The sequence below is a fragment of the Malaclemys terrapin genome, chromosome 10, assembly GCF_027887155.1.
Source record: "Malaclemys terrapin pileata isolate rMalTer1 chromosome 10, rMalTer1.hap1, whole genome shotgun sequence".
NCBI classification, from domain to species: domain Eukaryota; kingdom Metazoa; phylum Chordata; order Testudines; family Emydidae; genus Malaclemys; species Malaclemys terrapin.
This window is the reverse complement of record NC_071514.1, coordinates 52,127,066-52,148,822: the sequence shown is the minus strand read 5'-3', so window position 1 is coordinate 52,148,822 and position 21,757 is coordinate 52,127,066. Positions and strand designations below refer to the sequence as shown.

General features: G+C 47.7%; 1 protein-coding gene across 2 annotated transcripts in view; it reads left to right on the top strand.

Annotated features, from left to right (window-relative positions):
- XPO6 (exportin 6) overlaps positions 1-13,661 on the top strand; it is a 104,152-nt gene extending 90,491 nt beyond the window's left edge. For both annotated transcript variants that reach the window (XM_054041771.1, XM_054041770.1), the window contains exons 20-24: positions 1,805-1,976; positions 2,449-2,610; positions 6,189-6,287; positions 9,678-9,908; positions 12,936-13,661. In XM_054041771.1, the coding sequence (XP_053897746.1) occupies positions 1,805-1,976; positions 2,449-2,610; positions 6,189-6,287; positions 9,678-9,908; positions 12,936-13,037 (766 nt within the window). In that variant the 3' untranslated portion in view covers positions 13,038-13,661. The remainder of the gene's footprint in view (positions 1-1,804; positions 1,977-2,448; positions 2,611-6,188; positions 6,288-9,677; positions 9,909-12,935) is intronic.
- The last annotated feature ends 8,096 nt before the right edge of the window (positions 13,662-21,757 follow it).

The following is a 21,757-nucleotide window of genomic DNA, read 5'->3' as shown; positions in this document are numbered from 1 at the left end:
CTGATTGGCCACTTCTCTAAAGTATCCATTAATATTTTCACCCCCTCAAAGTGCCTGGATTTTTTCCCCAGGACTGAATCCATTGGGGGAAGGAGGCAAAAATGCTTTTTTAAAAGACCAGATGACTTGGAGGGAGGAGGCAGGTTACAACACCAGGGGCTGGTCCTGGGGCCGGTTTTGTTCAACATCTTAATTAATGATCTGGATGATGGGATGGATTGCAAACTCAAAAAGTTCGCGGATCACACTAAGCTAGGGGGAGAGGTAGATACGCTGGAGGGTAGGGATAGGATCCAGAGTGACCTACACAAATTGGGAGGATTGGGCCAAAAGAAATATGATGAGGTTCAACAAAGACAAGTGCAGAGTCCCATGCACTGCTACTGGTTGGGGACTGACTGGCTAAGCGGCAGTTCTGCAGAAAAGGACCTGTGGATTACAGTGGACGAGAAGCTGGATATGAATCAACAGTGTGCCCTCGTTGCCAAGAAGGCTAATGGCATATTGGGCTGTATTAATAGGAGCATTGCCAGCAGATTGAGGGAAGTGATTATTCCCCTCTATTCGGCACCGGGTGAGGTCATGTCTGGAGTATTGCATCCAGTTTTGGGCCCCCCACTACAGAAAGGATGTGGACAAATTGGAGAGAGTCCAACGGAGGGCAATGAAAATGATTAGAGGGTTGGGGCACATGACTTACGAGGAATGGTTGAGGGAACTGGGCTTATTTAGTCTGCAGAAGAGAAGAGTGAGGGGAGATTTGATAGCAGCCTTTAACTACCTGAAGTGGGGGTTCCAAAGAGGATGGAGCTCGGCTGTTCTCAGTGGTGGCAGATGACAGAACAAGGAACAATGGTCTCAATTTGCAGCCTGGGAGCTCTAGGTTGGATATTAGGAAACACTATTTCAGTTGGAGGGTGGTGAAGCACTGGAATCGGTTACCTAGGGAGATGGTGGAATCTCCATCTGTAAAGGTTTTTAAGGCCCAGCTTGACAAAGCCCTGGATGGGATGATATAGTTAGTGTTGGTCCTGCTTTGAGCAGAAGGTTGGACTAGAGGTCTCTTCCAACCCTAATCATCTATGCTTCTATGAACACAAGAAGCTATCCTCTGCCAGCAAACACATCACATTCCCCAGCTCCTCTCATAAATAGGTGGGAACAGGTCTTGTATGAACAAAAGGGGGTGTTTTGCTTCTCTGAATCTGAAACAACATTCAGGAATTGATCTCTGCCTCCAGCATAGGCCAAGACTGGGAGCTTCTACCTCTGTGAAGGAAAGAACCTCCCTAGGCTGCTGCACCTTGCATGTGACCATGAATTAGCATCAGTGCCTCGCTCAAGAAAGGATAGCCTTTCCACCTGCAGGATACGTGCTGTTTATAGTGGCCTAACTGGATGGGGGAATTGACTGCCCACCAGTCATTAATCTGGGGCCTGCACGCAAATGCTGTGAGGCATGTTGAGGAAATGGTAAAGCTATTGTAATGCCTTATGGTTTCATCTAAGACAAAAGAAATATTGCAGAACTGACTTCACGTCCCTGTGCTTTGTTGCTCTTTAAGGTCTGGATCAGGAGAATATTGAGTGTGCTCTAATCATCCTAAATCTGTGGAAGCCTGGGTGGTTTGGTGTCCCTTAGTCACACAGCCAGCTCCCTTCTGAGATTGGCTGCAAGCAGTCTATAGCAACACCTCAAACTAAATTAATGGTGTTTGTCTGCTGCTGTTGTCTCCAAATCTTTTAATTTGTCTAAACATCTCTCAGACTTCTGACAGCGGCAGTGACTTTGTTTGTGTCCTAGAGAGCAGTTAGCAGAGAGCATCCTCCATGAGGGCAGTACTGGCTGTCGTGTGGTTGAGAAGTTTCTGAAGATTCTGCAAGTTGTGGTACAAGAGCCAGGCCAAGTGTTCAAGCCTTTCTTACCCAGCATCATCTCGCTGTGCATGGAACAGGTCTACCCCATCATTGCAGAGGTAAGACAACTCCCATACAGCGGGCAGAGTTAGTGTTCAATTAAAATCCTGAGCGGGAGAGGAGGGGAGAAGCAGTTTCATTGTTTTCTTTCATGCTATCGCAGTCTGAGCCACTAGATGGGGCGAGCTGGGACAGAATTACTGTTAGATCTGGAGCCTGATCTGGGTTGAGGTCATTGCCTGGTAGCTGTGAAGAAGCTAAATTTGCAGATATGTTCAAGGCAAGGCTTCAGGACTCACTATGTGTAGAGTGGGTTTTTTGCATAGCCCAGATGAGCATTGGGTCTCATGCTTACCCTAGAGGAAAATAAGCTTGAAATTCTTGGTCATCAGCTCAGCCATGCCCTTGCTATAATGGAGCACCTCTGGTCTGAAATACTGTTCTGGATGACCACCTGCATGTTATGGGGAAGAGCTATTCGTAGTGGGATCCACCAGAGCAGTCTGTTCTAAGATTCTGTTTCTCCCCCAGCGCTCATCTCCTGATGTGAAAGCAGAGTTATTTGAGCTACTTTTCCAGGTCCTCCATCACAATTGGCGGTACTTCTTCAAGTCTAGCGTTCTGGCAAGTGTCCAGAGAGGGATAGCAGAGGAACAGATGGAGAATGAAGCACAGTTCAGTGCCATTATGCAGGTAACTCAACAGCTCTCACAACATGAGAACTTAGGATTTCCTGATGGGAGGTTATATTGTAGTGACCGGACAATTAGAAACTCTCAGGGTTGACTCAAACTAGGTTTAACATGTTGAGTTCTTGTTGCACAGCTATGGAAGGTTAGCTCACACGTGGGATGTGTGGTTTTGTAGACAAGATGCAGACTATCTTACCCTGTAGAACATAAAGGGATAGTAAGCATCTCAAGGGGTCACTTTCTCAATGTGGATTTGTGCACTACAATGATGCATCACACCCCACATGCAGAACTAAAGCGTCACTGTTACCTTTACCACCACAAGTCTCTTGATGTGCAGTAGGACAATCTAGTAGTGAAGAAAGCTGGTATGGTACTAAGGTATTTCTTCTGGGTTTACATTGACTTGTTACTATAAGATGTTCCACTATATCTGGACCACCACATCTAGGAAAGAACAGTTATTGGCTATTCTTTAGCAATGGTGGGCAACTTGCGGGCCGCGTGCAGCCCGCAGGTTGCCCACCACTGTTCTATAGGCTGTGGATCTATGAATAGAGAAGGGAAATGAAATATAATAGCCTGCAGATAAAGCCTATAGCATTCTTTCCAGCCTGGGGAGCCAGAGTCCTAAAAAGCATAAGAGTTCCTTGTTTCAGGTTTTACTCTGGCATTTATCAAAACTGCTCGAGCCTGTGAGTACTTACCTCTTTAAGAGCAGGATGAGCTCTCCAAAGGGTTTAACGCAACTTGCAGCAAAATTCAAAACATCATCCCAATTGATCGCCCAGTCAGGCTGCCTGATGCAATGCTCTTTACCTCCAGCCTACTTCAGAGTAAACAGAGCCTTGCACCATGCCCTGGGAGCTCAGGATCTCTGGGGTCTGGCAGGCCTGCACAGGGCAAAGAGTTCCAGAGGCCAGGGCCATCCATTGAGAGGTCAGATCAGAGACCTGGTCACAAAACTGCCTGCAATTGAGAGCTCACAGGAATGGTCCTCTCTATGGTATTAGAAATGGAGATGTTTCTTTCTCATTCAGAGCGTTAAACCCTGTATTGAACTTTCTTTGTGTCCTGCCCCTTTCTGGTATCCTGTTTATGCGGATAATTAGTGCTTGGCAAGCAGGGGTTTAAATCTTCAGTGCAGTAGCCTGCAGCGTGCTAACGGGCCATGTGGATTCTGCTGCTGCACACTGAAAGTTCCATAGTATGCTGTGACCTGCTGCTGTTTCCAGGGTCCACATGGTCCACAGGCAGTGCACAGCAGGCTGTAGATTTACAGCTTAGCTTGCCAAGCACTAACTCCCCAGATAGAGAAGCCCTTAGTTTCCACTGAGATCTGCTAGGACTCATGGCTCATCTCTGCATTACCACCCAGGCTATGCAGGGCTGCCTGAGCATGTTTGTTCTTGCCCCTTCTCTGACAGTGTGACTGGACTGAACCTTTCAGCTGCACCTTTCTAAAGTGGCATTTACTCAGTAATTGAATATTAGCTGCCTCTTGGCCAGCAATTCTGGGCGACTTGGTTTTACTAGTTGGCTCCTGCTCTTTTGACGGAAAGCTGTTACTTAATGTTCTGCAAAAGTTCTCTATGGTAAGAACATCCTGTGTTATCCAGCGGAGTGCCAGCCTGGGCACTTGCTGCCCTATCAGGTCTGTGGCTGGATTTTGAAAAGTGCTGGGTCATTTTTGACCATTAACACTGAGTTGCATGGCTATCAAGGGTGATCTAGTCTCCTGTTACATGATGGAAGCTGTGGTACCGTATGGGAGGCATCAGGTAGAACTTTCCTACATCCCATACCTTGTACAATATAAAAGCAGCTTAGCATGTGAGACTGTCTCACTCCTGAAGCCTCAAGTCTTGGCCTCTATCTGCGACAAGATACTAGTCCAGTCCAATCCAGCAAACTTTATATTCCTAGACCCTTTGTGGCTTGTCTTTCAGCTAGCTGCAGTTCCAGCTCCTTTTGTTTTATTACTTACTGTAGTAATGTGTTATATCTGCCTATCGTCCTGCCCTCTGGGCTTATCCAGATGTTTAAAACAAAACATCAACATGTGTACTCTCCCTCTTTCCCTGCCTCCCACAAAGAGCTGACCAGATAAAAGCACCTCATAATTTAGACCAGTGGTTCTCAAACTGTGTGTCGGGACCCCAAAGTGGGTCACCACCCCATTTTAATGGGGTTGCCAGGACTGGTTTAGACTTGCTGGGGCCTGGGGCCAGAGCCAAAGCTGAGGGCTTCAGCTCTGGGTGGTGGAGCTCAGGTTACAGGCTCCATGCCTGGGGCTAAAGCCCTTGGGCTTTGGCTTTGACCTCCCCACCCGGGGAGGCGGGGCTTGGGCTTTGGCTCTGGCTCAGGCTTCAGTCCCCCCTCCTGGGGTCATGTAGTAATTTTTGTTGTAAGAAGGGGGTTGCGATGCAATGAAGTTGGAGAATCCCTGGGCTAGATCAAATCCTCCAACCCACCCATACATCCAGCAAACTTGGGTTCTAGCTGATTAGCAAAGGGAGAGAATTTCATCACCAGCCATTCCTCCAGTGAGAACACACTAGCTCCAGTTCTCAAGAGTCTCAATCGAAGGACTGTTCAGAGTGTCTCAGATGTGCTTAGACTTCAGTTGAAGTTTGGTCATTTTTTCTGGTCTGGTATCTGCATGGTTTGTTAAGCAATCACCTCTGCTCTGTGGGTTGACTGGAGTTAGGAGTGTCATGAGAGGTTCTTGTAACTCCTGGGGGGTTTGTCCCTGGGACATGGGCTCTTCACTACTCTGGATGGGTTTTGCATTTGATAGGGCTCTGCCTGTATCCTTGGAGTATGGCATATTAGATACAGGAGAGTCTCCCTGAGCTCCTTGAGGATGTTTCCTGATGAAAACTGAGAATAGGTCCTTTTTGGCAGGAACATTACTTGGAGGGTGAGTGGTGGAAATGGTACCTTTCTGGACTGCCAAAGCTGAAAGCTCAGCTTCCCACATTGCCATACTCTGGGGTTGGCTGTGTGTGAGGTCAGGTTCACAATGAAGGCAAACAGCTGGGAGGGAGGTGGAGGGATTGACCGAGACAAGCTGAGCCACATCCATCTACAGTTAACAGATGGAAGGGTGTGAGTGAGGTCCTGAAAAGGGGACAGGTCTTTCAAACAGCCCTCAGATTCTGCACTGGGGAGAAGTGGTGGTTGAAGCACTACCTCTGCCGCCTGGGCTGACTTCTGCAGGTGTCTGTTTCAAAGGAGGCCAGGCACTTGCCCTCCCAGCCTGGGCACTAGGTAGCAGTTCCCTGCAGGAGAGCGCGAGCAGGATTAGGGTATAATGGCAGTATATCTAGTACGGAAATGGGAGTTAAACCTGAAAAGCTCAGACAACACAAGCCTCTGGGCTAACGGAGGGCCCTGCCAAGTGGTATGTACTCTGATGCCAGGAGATCCAGTTGGACACCAAATACTCTAATATATAGATCTGCCTTTGGCCAGCACTTGATGTCATGTGCTCCAGTCCTGTCTGGCAAACCTGCATGCTGGCCTTTAGGCATATTGCTACTCATTCCATCTCCTAAGATCTGTCTTTTTCCATAGGCGTTTGGCCAGTCCTTCCTGCAGCCTGACATACACCTATTTAAACAGAATCTCTTCTACCTGGAGACACTGAATACCAAGCAGAAGCTGTACCACAAGGTGGGTGCCAGTTGGTCAACTCCTATATGTGCTGTGTGCAGCAGATAGAGGGCACTGTGCTGAGCCCTGCTATATAGCAAGTCCTGAGCCACTGCTAGGCTGAGCAGTGTGACAGTATTATGGTCTGGTATCTCGTGAACCCGGAATGCTAGAAATTACTGCTTGATGGTACTGGCAAGCTGCAACTCCAAGCTCTTGGTGATATACAGCACCCCAGGAGAGGTTCACCCCAGGAGAGGTTTCGGAGTAAAGGCTGTGGGCGGGGAGTGCAGCAGACCTTGAGTCATCGTGTTTCTAGTGGTGGTTGTGCTAGGGGCACAGAGCTGGGGGCACAGCACGGATTAAATCAACATTCCCCTCAGCCTGTTGCACTGGTGTCTGGTACAGAAGTGATCCCACCTCTGCACTGGTCACAGTAAAAACCTGGTGGGCTCTTCAACAACAGTAGGGAGGAGGATGGAAGGAAGGAGTCACCCAAAATGGGAGGGGAGGAAAGGATTCACTGATTGGGGCATTATACTTAGAGGTTTGAACATGGTAAAGGATGACTTTGGGGGCTGGGGTTTGGACTAGGGCTGTCAAGCAATTAAATAAATAAATTGTGATTAATCACGATTAACTAAATGATTAAACAATAATAGAATACCATTTATTTTTAAAAATTTGAATATTTTCTACATTTTCAAATATATTAATTTCAATTACAACACAGAATTCAAAGTGTACAGTGCTCACTTACGTTTTTTATTACAAGTATTTGTACTGTAAGAAAAACAAAATAAATTGTATTTTTCAATTCACCTAATACAAGTACTGTAGTTCAATCTCATCATGAAAATTGAACTTACAAATGTAGAATTATGTACAAAAAAAATCTGCATTCAAAAATAAAACAATGTAAAACTTTAGAACCTGCAAGTCCACTCGGTCCTACTTTTTGTTCAGCCAATCGCTCAGACAAATAAATTTTATTTATATTTCCATGAGATAATGCTGCCCACTTCTTGTTTACAACGTCACCATCTGTTCTCACTTTCAGGTGATATAAGTAAGAAGCGGGCAGCATTATCTCCTGTAAATGTAAACAAACTTGTTTGTCTTAGCGATTGGCTGAACAAGAAGTAGGACTGAGTGACTTGTAGGCTCTGAAGTTTTACATTGTTTTGTATTTGAATGCAGTTATGTAACAAAAAGATCTACATTTGTAAGTTGCACTTTCACAACAGAGATTGTACTACAGTACTTGTGTAAGGTGAATTGAAAAATACTACACCTCTACCCCGATAGAACGGGACCCGATATAACACGAATTCAGATATAATGCGGTAAAGCAGCGAGGAGCCCTGGACCCCTTAAAGCGCCACCCGACCCCCGCTGCTTTACCATGTTATATCCGAATTCATGTGGAGCCCCGGGCCTTTAAATCCCCGCCTGAGCCCGGCTGCCAGAGCTCCAGCAACGATTTAAAGGGCCCGGGGCTCCCTACAGCAGCTAGAGCACCAGGCCTTTTAAATCACCGCCAAGGAATCCGCTCCAGTCCGGCACGGTGTACTGGCTCTTGCCGTATGCCGTACCGGCCCGAACCCGATATAATGCGGTCTCACCTGTAAGGCAATGAGATTTTTTGGCTCTGAGGACCGCGTTATATCGGGGTAGAGGTGTATTTCTTTTGTCTATCATTTTTGCAGTGCAAATATTTGTAATAAAAATAATATGCACTTTGATTTCAATTGCAACACGAATACAATATATATGAAAATGTAGAAAAATGTCAACTGGTATTCTATTGTTTAACAGTGAGATTAAAGCTGTGATTAATCGCAATTAATTTTTTTAATCACGATTCATTTTGTTAATTGCGTGAGTTAACTGCGATAATCGACACCCTAGTTTGGACTCTTCAGTGGAGGAAGGCTAATGATCTCTGTGTGAAGCATTTGGCTCTCACCTTGGCAGGCTGCAAGGTATTTAACCTTTAAAATCAAGTCATTCTAATTGTCGTGTGGAGTTCCCCCCACTTCAGTTCTGGCATATTGGCCATTGTCTTGAAAGACTGGAGGTAGAATCTGGGGCTTAGCCCTCCTGGCTACCGGATGAAAGCAGGGACCCCAGGTTAGGACCAGCTACCACAGAGGAACTCTGTCCTTGACCTGTATCAACAGCCGGCTGTTGTGGCTGGTGCACTAACTAATCTTCAAGACTTGTTGGAACCTCTGGTGTTTTCGTAAGCATCTGGCATTGGGTGGGCATCTGGTGAGCTGGAGTGAGAAAGGGACTTACTGATCTCCTGCTCAAGTAGTGGATGTTTAAACTGCCATCGTTCTTCTGAGTCCATAACCCAGGGGTGGGCAAACTTTTTTGGCCCGAGGGCCACATCGGGGTTGCACAACTGTATAGAGGGCTGAGTAGGGAAGGCTGTGCCTCCCCAAACAGCCTAGCCCCCGCCCCTGACTGCCTCCTTCAGAACCCGCAACCCATCCAACCCCCCCGTCCCCTGACTGCCGCAACCCCTATCCACACCCTGCCCACAGACAGCCCCCCTGGGACTCCCACCCCCTATCCAACCACCCTCTGCTCCTCATCCCCTGACCACCCCCTCCTGGGACCCCCCCGCCGCTAACTGCCCTCCCGACCCCTATCCACATCCCCGCCCCCTGACAGGCCCCCCAGGCTCCCATCCCCTGACCGCCTTCCCAGAACCTCTGCCCCATCCAACCGCCCCCTCCTCCCTGACTGCCCCCCAGGACACCCAGCTTCCTTACCCACCCCCCACCCCCTTACCAGCAGCAGGAGCTCGCAGCTGCAACACCCGGCCAGAGCCAGCTGCGCTCCCCATGCTGCCCAGCGGAAGCGGCAGGCCAGAGTGCGGCCTGCACTGCGGCATGGCTGCGAGGGAGGGGGGACAACGGGGGAGGGGCTGGGGACTAGCATCCCCGGCCCAGAGCTCAGGGGCCGGACAGGATGGTCCCGCGGGCCAAATGTGGCCTGCGGGCCAGTTTGCCCATATCTGCCATAACCATTGAGCTGAATGGGGCCAAATTCACCCCCTGCCTTACACCAGGGATTAATTTGGCTGACTGTTCCAGTCCCTGCAGATTCAGCACTGCTATGCTGGTTCACACTTGGGATGTGTTCTGCACAGTCAAAGGAGCTAGCGGCTTCTGTTCCTAAGTGAAAGCTGAAATTCTAGAAAAAACATTAAGGCCTCCAGCAAAGGGATGGTCAGATGCAGCTGTGCTTACTGCCTTGATCTGGCCTTCGTCCTGGAGAATTGCTTCTCCCCTTGGTGGGCAAGCTGGCATGGCACTATGTAGTGGCTCAGTCTGACCCCGCCCAGGAGACTTGGCAGCTTGGGAGGATATGACTGAGTGTGCTTCTCTCGCCCTGCAGAAGATCTTCCGGACAACCATGCTGTTTCAGTTTGTGAATGTGCTGCTTCAGGTGCTGGTCCACAAATCACATGACCTGTTGCAGGAAGAGATTGGCATTGCTATCTACAACATGGCCTCAGTGGACTTTGATAGCTTCTACTCAGCCTTTCTCACGGAGTTCTTAGCCAGTTGTGACGGCGTGGACTCCAATCAGAAAAATGTACTGGGAAGGAACTTCAAAATGGACAGGGTAAGGGGGAGTGACGCTGCAGAGGGGTTACCTCTGGGCCAGGTACTGGCATGCATCACAGCAGAGTTATGTCATGACGCATTCTCTATCAGCTGGAGACCTGACCCCCGTGAATTCCCCGCCAAACAAAAGGGATTTCTCAGAATTGTCACTAAAGACAGGTGGCATTCCTATTGTCCTCTGTGCCTGCAACTGGAATTTCCTAGGGCTGCTAGTAAATCCAGCTGCTGTCTTGTCTCTGATTGTCTATCCAGCTGTGAAAGAATTGACATATTGGGGGAATAAACTTCACCTGTGGCACTTCCTCACAGGGCCAGGACTTACACTCCTTCTGGAACAAGGTCACTCAGGCCTTGCCCAACCACGAACTACCCTTGCAATTTAAGAGCTGTAGCAAAGATGTATAAAATAGTGTAGCTGGAATCTCATCCATCTCCTGCAGGCCTCTTGGATAAAGCTGGAGTAAGTGGGGGGCTGTAATCTCCTTATGAATAGGGCTGTCAAACGATTAAAAAAATTAATTGCAATTAATCGCATGATTAAACAATCATGGAATACCATTTATTTAAATATTTGTGGATGTTTTCTACATTTTTAAATATATTGATTTCAATTACAACACAGAATACAAAGTGTACAGTGCTCACTTTATATTTATTTTTGATTACAAGTATTTGCACTAAAAAACAAAAGAAACAGTATTTTTCAATTCACCTTATACAAGTACTGTAGTGCAAGCTCTTTATCATAAAAGTTGAACTTACAAATGTAGAATTATGTACAAAAAAATCTGCATTCAAAAATAAAACAACATAAAATTTTAGAGCCTACAAGTCAACTCAGTCCTACTTCTTGTTCAGCTAATTTCTCAGACAAACAAGTTTGTTTACAGCAGGAGATAATGCTGCCCGCTTCTTGTTCACAATGTCACCTGAAAGTGAAGAACAGGTGTTCTCATGGCAGTGTTGTAGCTGGTATTGCAAGATATTTACGTGCCAGATGTGTTAAAGATTCAGATGCCCCTTCATTCTTCAACCACCATTCCAGAGGACATGCGTCCATGCTTTTGACAGATTCTGCTCAATAACAATACAAAGCAGTGTGGACCAATGCATGTACATTTTCATTATCTGAGTCAGATGTCACCGGCAGAAGGTTGATTTTTCTTTTTTGGTGGTTCGGGTTCTGTAGTTTCCGCATCGGAGTGTTGCTCTTTTAAGACTTCTGAAAGCATGCTCCACACCTCATCTCTTCAGATTCTTAAACCTTGGGTCGTGTGCTGTAGCTATCTTTAGAAATGTCACATTGGTACCTTCTTTGCATTTTTTGTCAGATCTGCAGTGAAAGTGTTCTTAAAGTGAACATCATGTGCTGAGTCATTATCCGAGACTGATGTAACAGGAAATATAGGGCAGAGTACGGGTAAAACAGAGCTGGGGACATACAATTCTCCCCTGAGGAGTTCAGTCACAAATGTAATTAACATTTTTTTAATGACCGTTATCAGCATGGAAGCATGTTCTCTGGAATGGTGGCCGAAGCGTGAAGGGGCATATGAATGTTTAGCATATCTGGCACATAAATACCTTGCAGTGCCAGCTACAAAAGTGCCATGCAAATGCCAGTTCTCACTTTCTGGTGACGTAAATAAGAAGAGGGCAGCATTATCTCCTGTAAACGAACTTGTTTGTCTTAGCTATTGGCTGAACAAGAAGTAGGACTGAGGGGAATTGTAGGCTCTAAAGTTTTACATTGTTTTGTTTTGTTTTTTGAGAGAGAGAGAGAGAGAGAGAGAGAGAAAGCAGTTATGTAACAAAAAAAATCTACATTTGTAAGTTGCACTTTCATGACAGATTGCACTACAGTACTTGTATTGAGGTGAATTGAAAAATACTATTTTTGTTTATCATTTTTACAGTGCAAATGTTTAGAATAAAAAATATACACTTTGATTTCAGTTACAACACAGAATACAATATGTATGAAAATATAGAAAAACATCCAAAATATTTAATAAATGTCAATTGGTAATCTATGGTTTACCAGTGCAATTAATCGTGATTAATTTTTTTAATCACAATCAATTTTTTGCGTTAATCGCATGACTTAACTGCGATTAATTGACAGCCCTACTTATGAAATATACCTGGCAATAGCTACAGACCAGCTTCCAAGCTCCTGGGAGCACACATGGCCTTTGGGTGCTCCTGATCTAGAAGGAGATTTGTATGGAGGGAGGCAGGAAACCTGAAAGAAATAAGAATGGCCCTACTGGGTCAGACCAAAGGTCCATCTAGCCCAGTATCCAGTCTTCCGACAGTGGCCAGTGCCAGGTGCCCCAGAGGGAATGAACAGAACAGGCAATCATAAAGCGATCCATCCCCTGTCGCCTATTCCCAGCTTCTGGCAAACAGGTTAGGGACGCCATTCCTGCCCATCCTGGCTAATAGCCTTGATTTCCTTGGTGTTTTCTAAAATAGCCAAATGCAGTTGGAAAATAGGAGTCTTTGTTTCCATGTGTCCCATAGCACTAGGAAACGTGGGAATTGCCCTGCGTGGCTTCACTGCAAAAAAGCACACAGGTTGCTGTTCTAGCAGATGGCTCCTCCCCTGGCCATGTGATGCCAGCTCATGTTCTGCATGCGTAGGCACACTAAGAAATCAGTCCTGTAAATAAAATCCAGGATTTTCAAAGTTCTCTTGCAGGGAACTCCATTCTCAGTAACTAGCCATTAGATTGAAGAACTATTCCAGGCAGAGAAGTGGCTTCTCTCTTAATATGAGATTTCAATAAGAGCATATTTACATCAAGGATTTGCCCTGGGATCAAGCTGTTGGGGGGAACCGCCATAAGGTATTCTCCTGGCATCTACAGGAGAACTGGGTTACAGGTGAAATAAATAGGGGCTTTTGTCTTTGCTCATTGATTTACTAGGACAATGCCAAATGCTGCTGCCTATGGTAAGACAGGTACTTGCAGGCACTACTCCATTGTCACTGTAACTGTGTTGCTTGATCTTTCTCCAGGACCTGCCATCTTTTACGCAGAACGTGCACAGACTGGTGAATGACCTGCGCTACTATAGGCTCTGCAATGACAGTTTGCCCCCTGGAACTGTGAAGCTATAGTTTCTGCACTGGACTCATATTTTGATCGCTGTAAAGAATGGATTTGTACTTCTTTTGTCACCACTTCCTCTCCTCCCTGCTCTTGTCAGTACTGGAGGATGATGCAGTGTCTTGCGCATGGGCACATGTTCTTGGATTCACGCACCACCACGCTTCCTTACCCAACTCAGAAACCTCCCCGTTGAGTCAGCAGCACTGCCTGCAAGAATGGGTCTTAACGCCAACTGTAGGGCATTCCCACCATATGAAAAGTCATCTTGCTGGGTTCTTGTTTTACTAATGTAGCACTTCGTTGCGTCCGGAGATTTCAGTGAGTCGTCTTGACAAATCTGGTGTGTCAATCATGAGGCAGAAACGCCAAAGACTACTTCAGACATTCGCACCTTCGCATCATTCCACCTTCCCGCCCCTGCCCTGCTCTTGGAGGAGAATTGTGATGTCGGGACTGGTTCGGCACTTGTCACTCCCTCTCGTTTTAAATTGCCTTGAAGCCTCCCTGCTATTTTCAGGGATTTAGAAACTGGTGGGTTTTTTTTAATGTTTTCTCATCATTCCATTGTGATACTAAAACAACATGCTTAATGGAAATAAAGTGCTTACTTTGTTGTTTTAAATAGCTTCTTACCTCTTGGCTCCATCAAACTGCTTTGCTAGTTGGAAAAGCATTTCTTACCATGGGAAGTGTGAGGGGGAGAGGCACTGGGTTCTTGCCCTTCTGCCCATCCCAAAATGGGAAGAAACTTTCAAAGGTGCGTGATGCTGCAGCATGGGATACCTGGATTCAAGGTTAATCTTGGAATAGACCAAGGGCTTTTTACCTTGGAGATTGAGTGGTGGGTAAAAAGTCCAACAGTCTCCATTCTGCCTGGGCCAAAGTTTATGATGGCCACAGTAGCACATTTGTGCCATTGTTAGGCAACTGGTACATGGTCTTTGCTTTTATGGTCTCTAACTTCTGTAACAGTCCTGTCTGAAGTGTTACTTCACCATCTGATCCCCACTAGGTGGTGAGGCCATCCAGAGCCAGGGTTGAATGATTCGCATACCCTTGATGTTCGTGGATTCACATGCCACCACTGAGGAAGCAGTGCTGCTTGTTGGAAGAGAGCAGTTGTTTTGGTGCATCCTGAAATTTCAAGCTAATTTCCTTTAGGTGGTGCATACCTGAAGGACTTTCCACCTCCACCTAGAAAGATGTGCAGGTTGATGGTGCACTGTAGTGTTGGTAAAGGGGACTCTAACAAGGAGCCTTGCAGTAGCATTGCCAGCGTGCACAGTGTTCCAAAGCAGGCATTTTGTGGGAGCAGGAATATTCTAATACCAGGTAGGAGAGAGAGGGCTCAGTCCTATTCTGGTTCTGAGAGCTCCACTTCAATCTCGTGTTTCTGAAAACAGTCCCCTCACTTGTACAAGAAGGTAGCTGGCTGGGTGCTCAGGGCCTTGGCAATGCCTGTGTGTGCCCTGAAGTACATCCAGTGGGGGTTGACTTCTGCCATGGACACAGCACAGCCATTTCTGTGCACTGCTTCCCAGGATGGCACCCGTTGTGTGTGTTTGCACAATACTTAGCAGTCATAGCAAAATATTGACCTGGGATGAAAGTGCATGTTTTCCCCTGTCCGAACAATTAAGCAAGGGTAGGATTCTGGAAGGAATCCAGGCCTGGATAATGGCATCACTGGAGCTCATACTAAAACTACCAAGTCTTATTCATCCATAAAAAGAATCAAAAAGGCCACAAAGGCAATTGTTTGCGCTTTGTAGGTCACCTGTAAGGTGGCTAGTCTCACTAACCAAAAAAGGTGTTCATCTGGGGTTCATAAGATCCCTATATCTGTGACCGATATCTGAAATTGCTAAACGCTAGTATCTGCCACCATGCAGTTGGGTGTCTGTCATCCATCTTTGTCACACAAGGCCTCTGCCAGCATATCTGAGGTCACTATAAGGTCAGGCAGAGTTGGTCTTCCATGATGAAAGCTTTGGTATCTGGTGGTAATTGAAGAGACTGGTCCTTTTATTTTGTGGGCTGTCCCTTCCTTACAACTGTCGGCAGATTTTCCAGATGGTTTCCTAGTATGCCTCCACGTCCCAACTGGCAAGCAGACGACAGTGCATGTGCGGTCCCCATCACTGCTATGGGGTATGGGAGCAGCCTGCAGGGCAAGAATGGGCACAGCCCTGCTGGCAGAGAAATGCCAGCGTACAGTGGGAAGGTTGTGCCCGAGCTAATACACCACCTGGAAAAGACAAGGAAATTTTGATTCAAGTTTTTAGATTCCTGCGAAATTGTAAAATTCTGTCTCTCTCCTCTTTCCCCGCCCCCCTTGCTGTGCTCTTCCTTCTGTGCTTGTCAGCAAATTCCCCATATGGCAAGGTGGAGAGCTGCATTAACTTGTTACAATGTGTAGGTGAGACACAATCCACCTTTGAATGAATGAAGCTTTATCGTGAAGGGGGGATGTTTACACTAACTACTGGGATCACTGAATGGACTCTACTACAGGGAGAGGGGTGATACACAAGCTACAGGGACTGGGTGAGAGGGTACTGGGAACATATGGCCATGTGTGTTCCCTTTGTGATGTCAGTACCAGGATAGTGTCCTTGATACTTAGCTTCTTTAAAAGAAAACAACTTTCCTGGTGCCACTGTTCTGGGAGCAATGACCTGCTGCATTGCAACAAGCTGGGCCATTTGCCCCTTGGAATGCAGCCAGACTGGAACTGTAGATCAATGACCAGGTGCCTCTTTGGAGAGTGTCTTTAGCTGGCTTCACTCAGCTGAAAAGGTTTTGTGTCTTGAGGGGACCAGCATAGAAAAGCTGAGCCCGATGAGAACAGGCCGGGAATATGACTACTGACTGACTATCAAATGGCCTGGCTTTGAAGCCTTGTGTGGGACTGGAAGAGGGAAGGAGGCACCTTCTCCTCCACTAATGAGAGAGCTGCTCTGGAGCAGAATTCCTACACTGTTGCTTTACAATTTTGTAGCTCTTTTCCAGTTGTTTTGGGAGAAAATGCACCAGTCTAAATGGACGAAGCTCTCCTTATCTAGCTTGAAGGCAGGGCTACTTCAGAACACATCCAGCAGCCCTTTTGCATGAGCAGTACAGTTGTCTGTGATTGCATTGACAAAGGCGGGTGGGATGATCCTGTGGATAAAAGGCTTGGTGTATCTGGCCTTTCAGTCTGTCCTAATGAGATTAATTCCTTTGTAACAGAGCTGCCTCTTTCTTCAGCCATGAAACCAAACTCCCTTGTACATTTGCTGATGCCCTGCCATTGTATATTGTAATCATCTGGAACGGGTGGGCAAACTACGGTCCGTGGGCCACATCTGGCCCGCCAGCCAATTTAATCTGGCCCTTGAGCTCCTGCTGCGGAATGGGGTCTGGGGCTTGCCCTGCTCCCACACTCCAGCTGGGAACCAGGGGCCACTCCACATCCATGTGCCATGGTTCTGCACGGATCCCAGAAGTAGCGGCATGTCCCCTCTCCAGCTCCTACATTTAGGGGCAGCCAGGGGGCTCTGTGTGTTGCCCCAGCCCCCGCAGCTCCCATTGGACAGGAACTGCAGCCAATGGGAGAGGACCGGGCAGCACACAGAGCTGCCTGGCTGTGCCTCTGTGTAGGAGCTGGAAGAGGGACATGTCGCTGCTTCCAGGAGCTGCTTGAGGTAAGCACTGCCTAGAGTGCCCCTGAGCCTCTCCTGTGCCCCAGAGCCTGCACCCCCAGCCGGAGTCTCCTCTTGCACCCTGAACTCATTTTTGGCCCCACCCCAGAGACCACACCCCCAGCTAGAGCCCTCACACCCTCCTGCACCCAACCCCAATTTTGTGAGCATTCATGGCCTGCATACAATTTCCATACCCAGATATGGCGCTTGGGCCAAAAAGTTTGCCCATTCCTGATCTGGAAAGTGGTGGGAGATGGAGAACAGCCCTTCATCTTTGTCACCCATTTAAAAGCCAATGGTCTCGGTCAATTTTGTAGTGGCTGCATATTCACATCCAGCAGGGTTCCTTTGTTGGCAATCTCAGCAGAGAAGTTACGGGTCGAAGGGACCCTGAGATGGAACTCCCATTTCGTTTATGGGACTGGTGCATCCACAAGCAATGTGATGTCAGGAAGTTTGTGACCACCTTTGCTGGTTCTGTGCATCATGTATCTGCAGGGCTCAGTCTGTTTGTGCATCCCCTTTCTTTTCCATTTGCAGTAGCCTTTACTACATTGGCATGTGGCTTCCACTTACAGGAAGTGGGAAGCAAGATCTCGATGGAGTCTAGCCTTGGTCTGTCCCTTTCTCAGTTGTTTGTCCCCTGCATGCTGGAAGCATAGAGTTGCAGTTACCTCAGTCCTCCTGTCTCCACTACCTCTGATTTCTTCTTGCCTTCTAGGAAGGGGACAATGAAGGAGACAGAAGGAAAAGGCAGGTCAGGGATCAAAAGGGAAAGTAGTGGTGGTGATTCTGCCCCTTCTCTGGTCATTTGCCTCATCTGTAATCAGAATGTAATGGCTAGGCTGATAGCTGAGAGAGCCTGTTCTTCCAGAGCTGTGCTGGCTTTGCAGGGATTGTATCAGCGTGCTGTCAGGACAGTGAGAGAGGGTGGCCAGAAGGTGCCCAAGGAGCATGTCTTGAGTGAGAGGGGGCATTGATACACAGCCACTCCCTTTAATCCTCTGTTGCACTTGGAGAGGGATTGGGCATCAGCTGCATTTCCCTGTCCCCAAAGAACAGCTCCTGGGTATGTGGCTGTACTTCATCTGCTTGGCTGCTGCCTCCAGACCCTAAGAACTTTGGTTGCATTTTGCCTCAGTTGTTGGCCACCACCAGCAAAGTGTGAGGTCTTTACTCCCTGCTTGTCTTTGGTATCTCGCCAGCACCATCCAGAGCAGGTAGCCAGACTCCTCTCTCGATTTCCACTGGAGTGCACTGGGGCTCTAACAGGGATGGAGGAGGATGTTAGCTAGCAGCTGAGCAAGGCTGGGCCAACCATCAGCCAGCTATCCCCTCTGGAGGGCTGCCTTACTGCTGGAGGCCAACCTGTGCAGCTTGGACAGAAAAGAGCATTTTGAAAACAAGGTTGGACTCATGGGAAGAATCAAATCAAGGGCACGAGTATTTGCTGTGTGCAATGAGTGATCAGGAAGATTAGGCTGTGTGTTCCCTTCTTAGGAGCGGACAGAGCGAAGTATTTTTTGAAGGCTGTGGCAGTTTGACTCGTAGGGGCAGTTCAGCTCTTCATGCCACTGGGACCTGAAGAGGGGACATTGTCACGGGTCCTGATGTAACAGGAAACTTCTGAATAACAAGCTTCACAGCTGTTGAGCACATGGTGCACACTTGCTCATCAATAACATACATGATGGATCCTGTATGACTTGTATGAACAGCGCAGCAGCGAAGAAAGGTCTTTTGGATCTGTCCCAGGAGTGTGAGCCTAGTGATTTGGGTTTGCGACCTTGAGCTAAAGCACCTAACTCTTCTGCATCTCAATTACCGCATCCGGGCAAGGCTACTGTAAGGCTTAATTCATTGTTTGTAAAGGGTTTTAGAGATCCAGTGAGCACTATATGAGCGCACAGTAGTATTAATTAGCACATGCATACAAATGTGACAGGAGCATTGTGGGAACTAGTTCAAATTACCTCCCTTTTAAATAAAACAGTGACTACAATTTTCCATTAACTTGGAACTGGTTAAATAGAAATGTTTGAGTCAAACAGTTGTGCTAAGAAGAGTCTCAGGAGTCTTATGTGTATGGGAAATAAAATTCATCCAGTTATCAAATTAATTACAGGAAATTAATCCCAGCTGGGGGGGTCTAATGATGACCATTTTTAGCTCTTCTTATGATTTGCTGTCCCTAGAGCCCTTTTCTGAGCTTGCAATGGTCACCATTAAAACAGCAAAATTTGCCAGCTGTTGCTCTGCTCTCCTAACTGAGTTACTGCAGTAGTCCTCTGTGCTTTACCATGAGCAGTAACAGATCTGTGATGGTTACCACTGTCAGGAGCAACTGGTCTTTTAATAAAAAGAACAGGAGTACGTGTGGCACCTTAGAGACTAACAAATTTATTAGAGCATAAGCTTTCGTGGACTACAGCCCTTGTAGTCCACGAAAGCTTATGCTCTAATAAATTTGTTAGTCTCTAAGGTGCCACACATACTCCTGTTCTTTTTACGGATACAGACTAACACGGCTGCTACTCTGAAACCTGGTCTTTTAATGGTGACCAGAGATTTAATAAAAGCAAACCATCTTCTGTACAAAAGATCCACAAGATGCTTTTGTGGTGACTGCAGCTGTGGTACCATCCACTAGCCGCCATCCGCTGCCTGTTGGTGGATGGGGAAATGGGTTGGGTGGCAGGAGGACCCAACTTCTGTTCTCACCTGTGCCCTGACTTTGTGTAACTCTAGGCAAGTGGCTTTAGTTTCTATGCCTCTGTTTCCCTGTTTGTAACAGGGAGATGATGCAAAGTGCTAAGTGACCTCCCTTCCCTCTTCTCCTTCAGATTCGCCTACTTGGACTAAACTCTGAATGTTATTTGAAACATTCTTTGGAGCATCAGTTTTTAAATGCTTCCCCCACCACCACCCCTTTTCATATTCTTAGAATCATAGAATATCAAGGTTGGAAGAGACCTCAGGAGGTCATCTAGTCCAACCCCCTGCTCCAAGCAGGGCCAATCCCCAGACAGATTTTTGCCCCAGATTCCTAAGTGGCCCCCTCAAGGATTGAACTCACAACCCTGGGTTTAGCAAGCCAATACTCAAACCACTGAGATATCCCTTCTTCCCCCTCACCCCCCCCCCTTGTATTCTAATGCAAACTTTTGGTTTTGCTGCCTCTCTCCTCATTAGTGAGACTTCCCAGGAGTGTGAACCTGTCCCTGACAGTGTTACAGCTTGAGAGCTATTTTCCAGATTCCCACTCAATTAAATATTTCTATTAATTGGGAAAGGCCTCTAATGGGGCTTCTAGCTACCTTGGGTCTCTTTCTTTTGTTCCCCGGGGGATAAAGGAATCATGCTGATATCTGTATTTCCAGCAGCATGCATGGGAAGTTAATACTCCCACAGGATGTCTGCTCACATCCCTGAATCCCCACACATTTTGGCACAATTGGCACTCTGTAGGGGGAGGCTGGCAGAGAAACACCAGGTCAGGCCTGAGCTGCAGTAGTAACGCTGTGTTCTGGTCTATTCATATGCTGTGCTCATCACTGGCGTATGAGTGCCTTCCAAGAGGGAGTTCAGTGATGTGACTAACGACGGTCACGTGTGTGTGAATGGGGTGCATGGGTACTGCCAGGAGCGAGGAGCTTGCACTCCAGTTGCCTAAAATCTCTTTCCAAATATGCACAACAATGGTTAGATCCAGACCAAGAATCAAAGTAACCCACTCCAGCCTATGTGTGGCGATGCAAATCCTGACCCAAAGGGGAGTCAGATAATGGAAGATACCTTCCCAGAGTCAGGTGGGAAGGCTGCTCCAGGTGCCAGAAGAAGCTGCTGCGATGAAGGCTCTCCCATCACTGGGGTTGGGGGCAGGACCCTACAGAAGGACAGACATGCCTGAAGCAGTGAGTAAGCAAGGACACCAGGAGTCACGTGGAACAATTCAGGGAGGGTTTTAAAACCAGCAGAGGCACTTCTGCTTTGAGGGAGTGGGGGTGTGGCTGCACTTCCTTCTCCACAAGAGCAAATCATAGAATATCAGGGTTAGAAGGGACCTCAGGAGGTTATCTAGTCCAACCCCCTGCTCAAAGCAGGACCAATCCCCAACTCAATCATCCCAGCCAGGGCTTTGTCAAGCCTGACCTTAAAAACCTCCAAGGAAGGAGATTCCACCACCTCCCTAGGTACCCCATTCCACTGGCTTCACCACCCTCCTAAACCTCCCCCACTGCAACTTGAGACTATTACTCCTTGTTCTGTCAGATGCACAGCTGCCATTGTAGGTGGGCTCTGCAGAGGGAGAGGCTGCACTCCCACAGCTGTGACTGGGAAAGTCAGAGGTGACGTGCGGGTGCGGGCACGGGTGCAGGCAAAGAATTTTAGTCAAGGCCCCAGCCTTTGCACGTATCATAGTAGATAGTTCCTATCACTCCTCTGGCCCGGCCCATGAAACCAAATAACTTACCAGCGGTTCCTGCCAGCAGTGTGTTTCCTAGGTGCTGTGCTGCATCAACTTCCCCCCCTAGAAGCACAGCTCACACCTTGCTGCTCTCTGCCGCTGGAGCTACATGCACAGGTAGCCGTGAGCCAGCTACTGCCCCAGCCCCACTTTGGCTTGTAAAGTGGGGGGAGGTCATAGCTTCCACCCAGGGGAGAGCCTAGGAGAGACGTTGGGCTGGGTGGATGAGCTATAAACTACACAGGGTCTCTCAGGGGGCTGGTTGAATGACAGTTGCCCTCCCTTCCCAAGGGGATGTGCAAGGGCTGAGGATTTTAGGGTTCTCCAACCTTAGGGTAACCTGCACCCAGACTGGATTTGCTGTGCTAGGCCTCCCCCTGCGTTTGCTAAGGGGAAGTGTGGTTCAGTGGGAGCCTAACCCCTTCATGGAGATTCCTGTGTGCTGTGCCTATCACCTTGGCCTCTGGGTGTGGGGGTCAGCGGGAGGACAGGCCCCTGGCAGCTGTGGGGAAGAGGGGGATAACCAGGCTGAGCAGGATTCCAGGGGAGGGACTAGGGAGCCCCCGGGGGGGAA